General features: G+C 41.1%; 1 protein-coding gene across 2 annotated transcripts in view; it reads left to right on the top strand.

Moving 5' to 3' along the window:
- erbb4b (erb-b2 receptor tyrosine kinase 4b) overlaps positions 1-15,914 on the top strand; it is a 476,882-nt gene that overhangs the window by 445,659 nt on the left and 15,309 nt on the right. For both annotated transcript variants that reach the window (XM_033616755.2, XM_078174431.1), the window contains exons 21-22: positions 8,544-8,699; positions 10,972-11,047. In XM_033616755.2, coding sequence (XP_033472646.2) covers positions 8,544-8,699; positions 10,972-11,047 — 232 coding nt within the window. The remainder of the gene's footprint in view (positions 1-8,543; positions 8,700-10,971; positions 11,048-15,914) is intronic.

The following is a 15,914-nucleotide window of genomic DNA, read 5'->3' as shown; positions in this document are numbered from 1 at the left end:
GCTAATGGCTGAGGTTAGCATTCAAGATGCCACCTACTCATCAGATAAACATTTACACACTTGAAGCTCAGTATCTTGCCCAAGACACTTTAACACGCAGACTGCAAGGGCCAGGGATTGAACCCACAACCCTCTGTCTGATAGACAACCATTTTACCTCCTGAGCTACAGCCCCTACATATGTGGTGGCACGCTCTGAGATCCAGGAATGAATTCCTCTTGTGTCACAATGGGCACAAATCCACAGTGAGGGACGTCATCCCGACCCTAACACAGGAGGCGGATCACCTAACACGCGCACTTACTAAAGAAAGAGAACACACAAGAGGTTTATAGAGCCTCTGTAGGATGTTCAATCTCATTAGAAGTGTTTCCTCATGAATACCATTGAATAAGGATGAATCACTTGATTATAGATTCCTGTGTGTGTGCCGCCTGTGTGTGTTGACAGCTTCCTCTGTGTGTGTGCGACTGTGTGTGTATCTGTCTTGCCAGAATAAACAACAGTGGGAAGTGCCAGTCGGTGAAAAATGGACGCCACCTCTCTTAGCTATTCTGCTATTGATTTAATCTCCATTCTTTTGCCACCAGCCCCCCAAAAAACAATGCGTCTTCACAAAACACGTCTGAGGACAATCCCTTTCATGCGGGTTTAGTCTGCATGAGTCTTTGAAATAAGTGTAAATAACCATGACGGGAGGTCAGAATTTTTTCAGGGAGAGCTGTAATCTCCGGACTGATGAGAGGGTGGTTAAGCATCCTGCACACAGACCGGTAGCACCGCTTGTGCCATGTTCACCTAGCCCTTCTTCTCTTATAAATAGGATTACCTTCACCACTATTTAGACTGAAGAATAACTCTGCTCGTATTCTATACATTTAACATACATACAATGAGTCAAGCAGAAATCAATCATGTCTACATCCACTGCAAGGGCAGTAGCAATGATGAATAGCAAAGGTGACAGAGTTGTTGAAGCCTGCATTTCAAAGGTACAAATATGGTGTGGACGTTGGTCTTTACCAGTGTTTTGTGACTGAAAATTTTGAAAAACCTTGCACTTCTGTGTTTTATGACAAACTGGTAACAGCCTGAATTTCTACAATTCAAAGCATTGACATTTCTCCCTCTAGAACTGAGGTTTTTCCATAGTGTGCTTTCCTATGTAAAATATTTGTGTGCAGGGTTTGGGGCATGGGGCCTGATCCCCATTGATTGGAAAGCAGCCCATATCTGGAAGTGTGATCATAACAGAGTGTGTCTGAAGCCCATGGATTTCCTCTGGTGGCAGGCTAACCTGAAATACAGCTTCGACAACTGGCATCTCCGTGGCTGTAGCATCCAGGTTTGCTGCAATTACAAACCTCTGGCAGTGAGTTGTTCTCATCACGTCCACACAGGAGGGCAGTAAATGAGAGCAACCGAGTAGAAAAAGAAAAAAAAAAAGTTTGTTCCTCACGCACGTCTGCAGCCACTTCCCACTCTGCACACTTCCATCACCTCCCCCTCTCAATCTCATTGTGCTGGCAAATTAAAATTCACGGGTTGCCAAGCCATCCATTCTCCCTCCTCTGCTTAATTGTCTCGAAAATTGAGGAGATTACCGGGCACGATTTATGTACAAATAAGAATCTGTCAGAATCCTGGCAGTGTATACTATGACATACACACAAACATAGACTTTGATGATTTGGGAGCTCCAGGCAATGGCCATCATGGGATACCTCAGATAACCAACCTTTATCCTTCTCAATTCTACCCTTTCTGTATATCACGCTGAGCAACGCACGCTTGCAAGAGTTGGGCATATCACTGGAGAGAGAGGGAAAAACTCACACAGAGAAGAATGAAAATCACACATCATCACATCACATGTTTTGATACTGATAAACAATCTTCATCTAACGACTGCCCCTTTTCTTAGCATTTATTCTGCCTTGACGTTAAACATGAGGTGACACTGCAGCACACCCGACAACATACTGTCAGTGCCAACAACACTGGCATCAGCTGTTTTCTGAGGAAGTATTATCTCCTCCAAAAAGTCTTTACATCTCAGCCAGTGATGGGATCAGACCTCTTTGGATTGGACACATAAGTAGAAAAAAATTGCACAAGTCATACTGTACATTTATAACCAAATGTTTTGGCAATCCACACCCACTCATTGTTGTGTTAAAGTTGGAAGATATATTTTTTTATTAGTCACTTAAATGAAGCTGCCAGGAGTTCATAAATCTAGTATCAGTATAACATATTCCCAAGTTGGCAACAATGGTTAGCAGCTGAGCTAACATTTGGCTCACGAGAGCTTATCAAGCTCAGGGCCAGTGATAATATTCCTACATGCAAACATGAACAGCAGTTAATGATCATCAGTCTGTATGCTATCAGTGAGAGATGGCTGTGCACTTCACCATGATCTCATGTTGGCACTATTAGTTCGGAGCATCATGGGGTCTACCAACATCATTGCACTGCATGCAACAGTTAATGTTGAATTGCTCAGCAGGTGTCCAGAAAACAAGAAATCCTCATCTTTAATCAAGCTTCTTGGCTTATCTTTGAAACTGCCAAATTCAGACTAATTAATAAAGTCAGATGAAATGGCAGTTCAGTCTAGACCTTTCAGAAACCTTGAACATGTCCTGACTGAAGTGTCCGCTATTGGGGAAGTCAAGTCCAGTCCACAAGACTCACCATGTAATAGCTACGATCACACCGCAAGCCTTAGTGCTCAATTTGGATTCATTGTTTGGATCGGATTTTTTTGCTCGGCTCTTACATTATCTTTTTAGATGTGGAAATAAACATGGAGGTCACTGAAGTCAGCATTTACAACTTCATTTAAAAGTCAATGCACAGTGAAAGCCAGCGAATTCGTGGGCAGATGATAACAAGGACAAGGATGAGGAGAAAGTCAAACCTTAAATCATATTGTTGTTAGGGTTGGGAATCTCTCTGTGATAGACAATTCGATACATATCTAGATACATGGGTTACGATACGATTCAAAACAATATATTTTTAATACAGAACGATTCGATACGATTCGATACAGTGTAGGAACGATACGATTCGATATGATTCTATGGTTAACATTTGTTGATGTAGACATTAATCATACATTATAAAATAAAGAAGCCAATTCTATAAAAGTGACATTCTTACAGTATTTTCACATTTGTAAAAGACCACATCCCCAAGCATTGTTGCTGTATGGCACTGGCAAAAATAAAATAAAAAGTCAAACAACAACAAAATCACATGTCAAATGTATCTATTTTTAGACATGGACCAAAAAAAAGTCTTGCTGAATGAACATCATTTTGTTGGATGGGATCAATATAAAAATGAGAATAAGTTTTAAACTTTAAATGAAGTGAACTTTAAGTAAATTTTAAGTGTTTTAAACCTACTTGTTGTGTTGTTTTTATGGTATTGTCTGTGTTTTTGTATGTATCTTATATGGACTTGAGTCTGGAATAAAGTTTATTATAACGCTGTACAATATAAACATAAAGCAGAATAAAATAATAACATGCAATGTAGGGGCAGAATCTGACATCTCCTGTTATTAGTTGATATCATGGACTGTGATGACTAGCAGCTTATCACTGACAGCATGTCAGACTATTTCTCTGTGTTTGCTACACTCTGTTTGTCATTTATAAAAAGATAAATCACTTTTCTATAATACATCAATGATATTTCAATGGAATAAATTACTTATTGACTTATTCATACTTCAAAAACAGCATCAGTAAGTGATTAACATAGGGGGGATCAAAATAAAATAAATAAATAAAATAAAAATCAACCAGCCACCCTCCTCCCCTGACAAGTAAAGAACAGTCCCTAAAGTGCGGTGAGGTTTGTGGAAATGTGAACTGCTTGTTTCTCCTCTGACATGTCACATACCTGTGTGCTGCCAGGGCTCGCCTGGTATTTCTGGGCAGTCATGACACCGACGAAGACTTCTTGGACCTGGAGCTGGGCTTGTCGGTCGCCGGTAAGCCGTTATCATGTGCCCCTGTATTTGACAGGAATACGTATTTCTGTCTGTGTCTGTGACCCCGTGTTCAACCCACAGGATTCACCTTTAGTTTCTGCTGCAGCTTAGCTGCTCCCTGGTTTATCCAACCAGCATTAGCTTCTGTTTCTCAGCTCCACTGGTCAAGCTGGCACTGATGTTTACATCCATTATCGTTGTCAGTAATGCCTGCTACGAGCATGCCGCTGGCTCTCACGTTGTTTTCGAGATGCAAACTGTTAAAGTCAGTCAACCAATTGCTAGTCTCACGATACCCGAATCCATGACTCTACAATCGATTCATCTAAGGAGTCATGGCTGATTCCTATCGATTGAGGAGGCTGCTACCGACGTAGCCGTATCTCTTGCTTGTCAAACCGGATACCCGGTCGTATCGGTTAATCGTTCCCAACCCTAGTTGTTGTTCTTTTGGAGGAGCAATGGTAGTGGTGCCAAACCTTTTTTTCCTTCAGGGGCCCCTTTTCTATCATGACCCCTGACTAAGTGACTTATTTTATGAATGTTTTCTATGACACTGCCCAAAAAAAATCCTCCATGCTCTTGAGACTGTGCTGGGAGACATAACAAACCTTCTTGCGACCACATGTATGGATGTGCCATCGTGGAGGACCTGGACTACCTGTGCAACCTGATTGGGCTGCAGGTACCGCCTCATGGTACCAGTAGTGACAAGGACACTAGCAGAACACAAACCTAGAGAAGAATAAGTCAGGAAGAGTAAGGAGAGAACAATTTTCTGTGGCCACCACCTGTAAAACCATTTCCCTTTTTGAGGGGTTGTCTTGCTTTTGCATCTCCATTTCTTCTCACTTTCATTTGCACCAAAGCAGGTGAAACTGATTCACAATCACTTGTGTTTCCTAAATGGACAGATTGATATTTCTGAAGTTTAACTGACTTGGTGTTATACTTTGACAAATAAGTGTTCATTTTTCCGGCAGTGTATATTCATTGCATAACACTAACAGTACAGAGCAACTGATAAATTGTACATTTGAACCAGATAATTATTTTAATAACTGCAGGATGGTTGTGTAAAACAGTGATTTGGATGAATTGCATCACAGATTAATTTTCCTGATATTGTTAGGAACTTTAACACAATTGCCTGTCTGTATATGTTTTTTTATTTTATTTTTTATTTCAACAATTATACATACTTAATAGGCCTCTTTTTTTCTCTTCGACAATTCAGTGTTTTCTTCTCCCTGGTGGCTGGTGATATTTTAACTGCGTACTTGTCCAATGCAGGACACAAGTGTTTGGCAGAGTGAAGACTGTGAATATAGCTAGTGTTTAAGTCTTTGTTGTGCCTTTGTCCTATGAGATGTCTTTTAAGTTTGTTTCTTTAATAATATACAAATATAAAAATAACTTTATTGAGTTTTCCTCACAGGAATGAATGAAAGGCTGAGATTTTTTTATGTTTTATTAAAATCCTTCAAATCAAGAAGGCCTTGTAACCCCCTGTGAAGCTTTGGCAGCCCCTAGTGGAGGTCAGGACCCCCAACTTGGGAACCACTGCTCTCGAGTAAAAGTTTTATGGATTCCGATGTGACTGTTTAAACAGAGGTTGCATTGCAAACAAATCATATCTGTATCTGATTTAGGAACACATATGACAGTGGACAAAATTCAGAACTGAGAATCGAAGCTGTTCACACTGTAATGAAAATAAAAACAGTTATGAGCCACTTTTGGCTGCAGTTAAAATGTTGGCAATGTGAATGTGGACAATATCTTATAGATGTATGTGCGTGTGTGTGTGTGTGTGTGTGTGTGACAGTCACTTTATTTCATTTAGATCATGAAATGTCTACTTAAAGGCGCTGTATGTAAGAATGTGGCCAAAACTGTTACTGCAATCAAATTTAAAATACTGCCGCGAGTCGTGTCCGCCCCCCCTCCCCTACAGATTCGAGGTTGCCGGACAGTGACACGCTGGAGACTGATTTGTTTGCCCACGGGCGGCTGCCGTGGCAGGCCATGTACTGGGACACTGCTAACGCTGCTGCTGGGATACAGCTGAGGAGGAGCCGGCTGCTAATGCTATGTACCGGGACACTGCTAATGCTGCTGCCGGGATACAGCTGAGGAAGAACCGGCTGCTAATGCTATGTACCGGGACACTGCTAATGCTGCTTGCCGTGCTGCTGTAGCTCAGTCGTAACTGTAACTGATGCTGAGACTCTACTGACTGTGTGACTGGTAGACGGCGGTGGGTGGCCAACAGGCCAAAACAAATTCAAAACATAAATATGATTTGCGGACCCTAAAATATTTTTTTAAATGCGAATATTCTGGCTGTACTATTGTTGTCGGTGAGATCAGTATGTTATATGAACATTATTCCTTAGTCTCTGTGACATATTAGGAGGATTTTATGACTATTTGCTTTAGATTTCTTACATATAGCTCCTTTAAGTATGTGCTTTCCTTATCTTTGTCCTTTTTTAATTCTCGACTCAACATGGATGATCTTTTCTCTGTTTTTGTCAGCTTCTTTGCATTCCCACCATCTCACACACACACACACACACACACACACACACACACATATATATGCAGGTGTACCTCAATGTAAGTTGCATGTCTGCAGGTATGTGTGAGCATGTGTGTAAATGTGCAGGTGTGTGCTGGAGCCACATGTTCTCTCCTGGGAAGGAGCCAAATGAGGCAGTGTGATTATAGCCTTACCAATGTAATCTCACCTCTTAGACTGTCGCCACTCAACCCCACCTATCCCCACACCCCTCCTCCCCCTTCCTCCTCCATCCACTCCTCCCTTCATTCCAGCCCATTCCAGCTAAATCCAATTTGTTATGGTTTCAAATAAGGCCTTGTTTTTCTGTGCTCTCGCCACTTCAAACCAAAGTGGCTTCTGTTATTGCTTGTCCAATTTGAAATAGTTTTTTTCTCCCTCATCTTTCTTTTCCTTCAGGTCCCATCTTTCTTTCCCTCCAGGACCACTCTTACTGTGAGGCACAATAGGCAGTATAGACTCTCGACATGTAGCACAAGATGCAGTAACTGAAAAGCTTTGACACAACTAAACAGAGCTGTTCTTTTGCAGTTTAAGGACATTATCAGCATTTCATGTCAGAATGAACATTTCCTTCTCCTTTTGTGGTGATGCAAAATGTTTGAAGGCTAACACAGATGTGTTTATATTGACCCTGCAAGTAGAATATACTTTTCTTTTTTTTTTTTTATGCTTCCGCGCAGGCAGTAGCCTTGGACGGAGGCATTATGTTTTTGTTCGCCCATCAGTCCATCCGTCCATCCGTCCATCCGTTCCATTCTTGTGAACACGATATCTCAAAAATGCTGTGAGGGAATTTATTCAATTTCGTCTGTCTCATTCTCATTAGTGTGATATCTCAACAACGTCTCAGAATAATTTCTTCAAGTTTTGCACAAACATCTACTTAGACTTAACGATGAACTGATTAGAATTTGGTAGTCAAAGGTCAAGATCACCCTGACCTTGCATCTGTCTCATTTTGTGAATGCAGTATCTCAAGAAGGTCATGAGGGAATTTCCTCAAATTTGGCACAAATGTCCACTTGGACTCAAGTATGAACTGATTAGAATTTGGGGGTAGAAGGTCAGTGGTCACTGTGACCTAACAAGCATGGTTTTGGCCATAACTCAGGAATTCTTTTACTAATTTTGTCAAAATTTCACACGAATGATGACATTTTACATCTAAACGGTCCAATGTCAACTTCACTGTGACATCATAATATTCTGCAAAAACACTTTCTGGCCATTACTCAACATCATATCTCAGGAACAGAAGGGGAGACATTTGTTCAGAAGCTGAATTGGTGACACTAATTTTGGGTGTCCATCTTGAAACTGTGCTGATTGTCTTCGTGGACTAAGATCCCCTAGAAGTGACTTTTGTAGTTTTATCACATGGTAACTTCATCAGAACATCCAATAATGTCAGAGAAAATTGCCTTTGCCTTTGTTGGAGACAGATAATCATTATTAATTAAAGTACAGACAGGAAGACAGAGCAGGGAGGCGGTCTCCCAATTGTTCAGTGAATGTACTGAATGAAATGTTTTACTCCAACATGCGTCACTCCTATGGGTCCTGTTTTTAATTGAAAACCTGCCTCTGGGTTGATGCTTATGGTTGCTGCTTTTATTGCATCGTCAAGCATTTGGCAATAAAAAAGGACTTTTCCACAGTCTAGTTGTTGATTGATGGCAATTATAACCATAAAAATAACAATGTGGCAGTAATGATGATGACACAAATAATTACAGAAATTCTAATGGGGTCTTGATGGTGGTAGTGATGATGATGATGAAGACAGATGGTGATGTTGAACAGGAGTCAGGCTTGCATGTGTGTGTTTCTGCAGGTTACAGCATACCAGTGCACACTCATGCCTGCAGATAAGTGCATTGTATATAAATGAACCCAGTAGAAAATAATTGCTGTGTGTGTTTCTGTGTATGTTTGCATTGCAGGGGATGATGTATCTGGAGGAGCGTAGGCTGGTGCACAGGGATCTGGCAGCCAGAAATGTCCTGGTCAAGTCTCCCAACCACATCAAGATCACCGACTTTGGTCTCGCTCGTCTGCTGGATGTTAATGAGAAGGAATATAATGCTGATGGAGGAAAGGTAAATCCTGTCATTACTTTGTGATTACTGTCATTTACACTATCAGACAAATAACTTGTACATTTACATTTAACATCTCTCAGCCCCACACTGTGCTTTGCAGAGTAGAATGGGCCCCTAGAAAAATTATAAATGTTTTGAGTGGCAAACTAATATATTCACGGATAAACTAAGAAAAAGCTTGAAGGAAAAGTTTTACATTTTGGGAAACACGCTTTTGCTTTCTTGCAGAGTTTTAGATGAGTGGATTAATAACATTGTCATATCTGTATGGAAATGTTAAGCTACAGCTAGCATCCACTTAGCTATATCTAACTATGTCTTGGCCGGGCACAGTGACTTCTTGCTGTGTGGTCGGGCAGACAATAGAACAAATTTTAAAAGCACTGCACTTGCATGCAAAGTTAATGGAAAGAAAAGCAAGTAAACCCAAGACGCATCCACTCAAGTTGCTGCTTTCGTTGAATGTTTCATTTGCACATTATGAATCTGTTTCATGGACAAATGGAAAAGAAAGGAGATGAGGGAAATAACGTGAAGTAAAGCAGAGGCCAAGCTGAGCAAAAATACAGAGACACTCCCACAGGAAAGATCGCTACATCTGTTGCTACACCGGCCGTTTTGGGTGAAAACACAAATGATCCCTTGTCAAATACGTGTGAATGACACAAGGCAAAAATCTGCTTTGCTGTTCATCTGAACAATCCTGTACAGTCTCAGCTGGTTTCCTTGCAAACTTACAATGACAGCTAGACTTCAGGAAGCCTCTAGCCGCTTTCCCATAAACTGTTTTTTTTTTTTGCGCATTTTGAAGTAGCGCATTAGAAGAGCTTCATGGAAATGGCAAAAATCAATACAACTTCCTCAACTGCACAAATATGTTTTTTATGCTTGCTTGAGGTGGTTTTTGCCTTTATCAAAAGAGAATTAATGCTTTTGCTCACATGGTGCTCGCATAAGTTCTGGCGTACCAAACATTTAACTCAGATGACTCACATTTCGGTGTCTTCCTGTGCAGTAGAAACATTGTATTAATTCTGCAATCCATTGTGAATCAGAGGTCGATAATTGGTAAAATGTCTTAATATGAATTTCACTCATTATTCTGTCTTTAATTTTTGATTGAATTAAGTCGTTTCAGTTCAGTTTCAGTTTAGAGTGTAAAATCACCATGGTAGAAACATGGTCTCAATGCACTTTACAGAATCAATTACAATAGTAGGAATATCCGTGTATCTTGTGGCAATAGTATTATTTGTAGCAGTACTGCTAGTATTATCAAACCAGTAGTGTTAGTGGTTGTTCTACTGTACTGTACTAACATGTGCTATAGTACCATTTGAGCCTGCAGTGAGTGACCTTGTTATCTGCTTTTATTATCAGCTGTTTGATGTGTTTGGTTTTTGGAGGCTCATTGAGATACAATATTATTGAATTACTATTTTGGACCATAACATTGACACATTGTAAAAGACAACAATGGATAATAACATTAATTAGGGTTTTATATCCTGAGGGAGGAACTTAGCCCATCACAAAGGACAGTTTTAGTGGAGTCTGTGAGATACTATTCTGCTCTGTTGGACCGTTTTATTTACTTTTGGGGAATGGAGATCTCAAAACTCTGTGAACCCGGTAAACAAATACGTCCTTGGAGCTCTCTGTATATGGGCTGCTGGCCTCTTTTAATCTTTGTTCATCCTTTTTCCTCTTTAGTATTTTGTTTTCAAACCATTTCTTCTCAGAAAAGCCTATTTCATTCCCTCTAACCCTCCTTTTCTTGTGTGTCATGGTTTGCGTCAACACTGAGCGTTCTGGTATTATCCCCTCCACTGAGAGAGAGACAGACACGCTCTAACCTTCGACATCCCCCACCCCTCAACCTCCATCACTGTAATCAATAGAATTGGCCCTCAAATCTAATCACTGTGTTAAGCCGCATCCCAGACTGCCCTGCCATTTGCCCCACCTTATTCCAATACAGCTGGAGTTTGTGTGCATGTGTGTGTTTGCCTTCTCTTTCATCAAACCTTGTTTTCCTTCATTCTGTCGCCGCTCTTCTCTCTAACGCACACAGTCACTCCTGCCAAAACAGTTGATTGTATGCCAACACCTCTCCGACAGATGATCCAAGTTTAGTCGGAACCCCAAAACAAATGCCGTCAACTTCCTTGTCAATTTCATTTAAGGAATTATAGGACAAAGAGATAAACTATTTTAATGGTGATTGTTGTGTGTATTAAATACTGACATGTTGTGCTTTACTTGGCAGATGCCCATCAAGTGGATGGCCCTGGAGTGTATCCATTACAGGAAGTTTACTCATCAGAGTGACGTTTGGAGCTATGGTAAGCTTTCTTTTCAGGGATCTTGTGCAAAGTGGACAAAACCAACAATAGGGCCACAATATTTTCAGATATCAGACAGACCAAATATATTTCTTAATGGATTGTCCTTTTAAAATTGCATGAAATGACATGTATAAAGCCTCTGTCCATTGCAACTCACAATACATGTACAGTACAGGCCAAAAGTTTGGACACACCTTCTCATTCAATGCGTTTTCTTTATTTTCATGACTATTTACATTGTAGATTCTCACTGAAGGCATCAAAACTATGAATGAACACATGTGGAGTTATGTACTTAACACAAAAAGGTGAAATAACTGAAAACATGTTTTATATTCTAGTTTCTTCAAAATAGCCACCCTTTGCTCTGATTACTGCTTTGCACATTCTTGGCATTCTCTCCATGAGCTTCAAGAGGTAGTCACCTGAAATGGTTTCCACTTAACAGGTGTGCCTTATCAGGGTTAATTAGTGGAATTTCTTGCTTTATCAATGGGGTTGGGACCATCAGTTGTGTTGTGCAGAAGTCAGGTTAATACACAGCCGACAGCCCTATTGGACAACTGTTAAAATTCATATTATGGCAAGAACCAATCAGCTAACTAAAGAAAAATGAGTGGCCATCATTACTTTAAGAAATGAAGGTCAGTCAGTCCGGAAAATTGCAAAAACTTTAAATGTGTCCCCAAGTGGAGTCGCAAAAACCATCAAGCGCTACAACGAAACTGGCACACATGAGGACCGACCCAGGAAAGGAAGACCAAGAGTCACCTCTGCTTCTGAGGATAAGTTCATCCGAGTCACCAGCCTCAGAAATCGCAAGTTAACAGCAGCTCAGATCAGAGACCAGATGAATGCCACACAGAGTTCTAGCAGCAGACCCATCTCTAGAACAACTGTTAAGAGGAGACTGCGCGAATCAGGCCTTCATGGTCAAATAGCTGCTAGGAAACCACTGCTAAGGAGAGGCAACAAGCAGAAGAGATTTGTTTGGGCCAAGAAACACAAGGAATGGACATTAGACCAGTGGAAATCTGTGCTTTGGTCTGATGAGTCCAAATTTGAGATCTTTGGTTCCAACCGCCGTGTCTTTGTGAGACGCAGAAAAGGTGAACGGATGGATTCCACATGCCTGGTTCCCACTGTGAAGCATGGAGGAGGAGGTGTGATGGTGTGGGGGTGTTTTGCTGGTGACACTGTTGGGGATTTATTCAAAATTGAAGGCACACTGAACCAGCATGGCTACCACAGCATCCTGCAGCGACATGCCATCCCATCCGGTTTGCGTTTAGTTGGACGATCATTTATTTTTCAACAGGACAATGACCCCAAACACACCTCCAGGCTGTGTAAGGGCTATTTGACCAAGAAGGAGAGTGATGGAGTGCTGCGGCAGATGACCTGGCCTCCACAGTCACCGGACCTGAACCCAATCGAGATGGTTTGGGGTGAGCTGGACCGCAGAGTGAAGGCAAAGGGGCCAACAAGTGCTAAACACCTCTGGGAACTCCTTCAAGACTGTTGGAAAACCATTTCACTACCTCTTGAAGCTCATCGAGAGAATGCCAAGAGTGTGCAAAGCAGTAATCAGAGCAAAGGGTGGCTATTTTGAAGAAACTAGAATATAAAACATGTTTTCAGTTATTTCACCTTTTTTTGTTAAGTACATAACTCCACGTGTTCATTCATAGTTTTGATGCCTTCAGTGAGAATCTACAATGTAAATAGTCATGAAAATAAAGAAAACGCATTGAATGAGAAGGTGTGTCCAAACTTTTGGCCTGTACTGTATGTCTGCAGTGCATACCTTCCAAACAAATGAATAACAATTTGTTCAGTGCGGAAGGGACAGAACTCCTCATTGTTAGTGCTGCAGGTAGCACAAAGGGTGTAGCCAATTATCTTGGGCCTCTGTTGGGACTCCCCAAAAAACTTGATATTTCACCGGGAGGAGCACAGTTTTGCAGGAACCATGCCACTTCAGTGAGCTCCGGAACTGTCTGAGCTCATGCTGAGTGCACGTTCATACTTTGTATGATAACCTGCATGCACTACTGTAAGAAGGCAGAAACAAAATCCAGAATTATATTGGTCCGATGAAAATAAGAAGTTGGACTGAGTGAAAAAGTATGGGTGAGTTTTATTTCTAAAGCTTGGAAAGTTAGGGAAACTAAACTGAATAATACACAAAAAGTGAATGTACTTTTTTCGTTTATGTTGTTTCCCGATTATTTTTATATTTGGCCCCACACTTACGTACATAAAAGTAGTCTGTCTTGTAAGCCTGATTGGGTATCTGTTGATGCAAGACACTATCTGACTATCTGAGTAGATTTTTGTTGTTGGACATATTTTAGTCCATCAAGGACTTTAGGTCCATTAGTTGTTTGTATTTTCCAGTATAACGTTATGATAGTCAGTTTGAGAATTTATAAGCAGTCAAGTAAAAGTCATTTGAAAATCTGCATGGAAGTCTAATATAAGTTCAGTTGGTTGCAATCGTGCCAGTAGAACAAGGAGCAAAGATATGAGCAAATCGTCTTGAATCAGTGAGGACAAAAAAATAAAAAATCACCCGGTTTAATCTTTTGTTTGGGCAAAGATTACGTTAATATCTGTCTTTTTAAGTTACAGTCTTGCTAGCTTATTCCAAAAGGGCCTAGGCAAGCCACTGCGAGCTAACGAGAATGTGCATAAGGCACAAGACACTCTGAGACGCAGGACGTACCATAGAGCTAAAAACACACTGGCGCCTCCACAACTGCGGAGCGTCATGTGACAGATGTCAAGTGCCACCCCTAGCACACACTGGACACGTGTCACTGCAGACGTGACAGACCAACAGACGACCATCAAAATGCCAGTACTACTTATTACTGAAAGGTCTGTACGTCTTCCACCTCTGCATTAGCTTAAATTTCTCACCTGAGGAGCCAGTCTCCAGAGCTATGACTCGCCAGACAATACCTTTTTTGCCATTGTCTTTTTAATGTCACAATCATGGGTCATTTAGCTTTGGATATTTCTCGACCTCAATGACCACTCTTTCGTCACCCAGTCTTTGTCACACACGAGACAGCTACAGCTACAGAGTTCACTTCATGCATCCATTGTGGTTAGAGGAGTCGAGCTGCTATAGGAGCAGAGAAGAGGAGCTGTTACGGGAGCTTTTATGTACAAGCAGAGAGCAAGTGGGGGGAAATTAATTCATTTCCAGGGGTGGTGAGGCTGGAAATAGGACAGTGGCGTTAAGTGCCGCGGGGTGGTGCGTCCAGGAGCGCCGCCGCGTGTCTTGCCACAACCAGTGTGAGGTTGTACATGGAAAATAATAGGGGTGTATTTTTTGACACACGATGTAGGTATGATGGAACCCCCTCTGGATAAAGTAACAAGGTTCTAGGAAGTCCCGTTACTGTATAAGAAACTTGGGTGTCATGTTTGATTCTGCTGTAAAATCAGTCCAATTCTGTGTGGTTTGTTAACGGTAATAAAACCCTTTCTCTATTTGGATATGTAAATACTATTTTACTTGCATCTTACATTGCATTTCTTCAGAACTGCATTTCAGTGCCCCTTCATTATTAAAACAAGTGCACAGTTGCTTTAATTTTGTCTGTTATGGTTATTTACCAATTAGTTTTCATTTGAACAATTTAACAGTATTTTAATGCTCTGTAAAGCACTGTGTTCAATGGGATGTAATAAGTGGCATGTGTACAAACACTGTAGACTACAAAGGCACATTTTCAGCCTGCGGCAGAAGATGGGCAGTGACTCTGCTGTCCTGACTTCAGTGTGGAGTTCATTCCTCCACTGCGGGGTCAGAGCAGAGGATCACCTTCACTGAGATTAGCAACCACTGGGTCCACTGAGTGACAGGGTCGGCAATCGTCCAGACAGAGAGGCGCAATGGTTGCAATGGACACCACAAAAACAAACACAAGTTGGAATAGTAAGGTGTAGATGGAAATAAGGAAAATACATATTGAAAAGAATATATCAGGAATGCTGTAGATTGTGGATGCAAGTAAATCATGTGAAGGCATATGTGTAAAGAATAAACTCAAGAAAGACTGCTTGCTACACAGGCAGATAATTTATCTAAGGCAGATGTAGAGAGTCAAGAGTGCTGATGAAGAAGAGGAGTGTACTGCTTCAACACATGGCAAACACACTCACTGCACTATCCAAATCGAATGATCTGCTCCTTTAAATCCTCAAATATTAAAATCAATCTGTGCAGCCATTAGCACGTCAGCAAGATTTACATCTAGTTACCGACCTCCTCCATTACCCTTCAGTCTTATGGGACTTTTATTGCTATATTTCAAATAACAGTTTCCTGTTAAAGTCTACCAGTGACTCTTAAATTCCTTTAAAAAAAATCCCCCAAAAATAAAAAGCAAGACGGGTCATATCAAAGAGAATAATGTGTGTTTGATTAAAAGTATCCTTATGATTTAGTGCGTCCATATCCCCTGTGGTCTTCTATGACCGGGGGCTATTAAACTTCCATCTTATAGCGTGCATTTACTCTGCTTACCACTTATTAGCTCATTAACACTAACACGATTAAGGCTGAAGAGTTCTAAAAGTTCAGATTGACTGGTGACTTTCAAGACACTGATTAGTTCCTCTCTTCCCCTCATCCCCTGTCCTCTGTTGACGTGTGTTCTCTCATCTTGTCCTCTCTTCTTTACTCTTTGTTTTGTTGCCTCCTCATTTTGTCTCTCCTGCCTCTTCATCCTATCCCCTCTGATCTCCTCTGCTCTCTCACATCTTGACTTCTTCACTTTCTTCTTCTTTTGCTTCCCCTCTTCACTTTTCCTCGTCTTTACTTTTTCTGGTCTGTCTCCTATTTTCA

The sequence above is a fragment of the Epinephelus lanceolatus genome, chromosome 14 (genome assembly GCF_041903045.1).
Source record: "Epinephelus lanceolatus isolate andai-2023 chromosome 14, ASM4190304v1, whole genome shotgun sequence".
Taxonomy (NCBI): Eukaryota; Metazoa; Chordata; class Actinopteri; order Perciformes; family Serranidae; genus Epinephelus; species Epinephelus lanceolatus.
The sequence above is the reverse complement of the archived record's forward strand: the minus strand, read 5'-3'. Positions and strand labels throughout refer to the sequence as shown.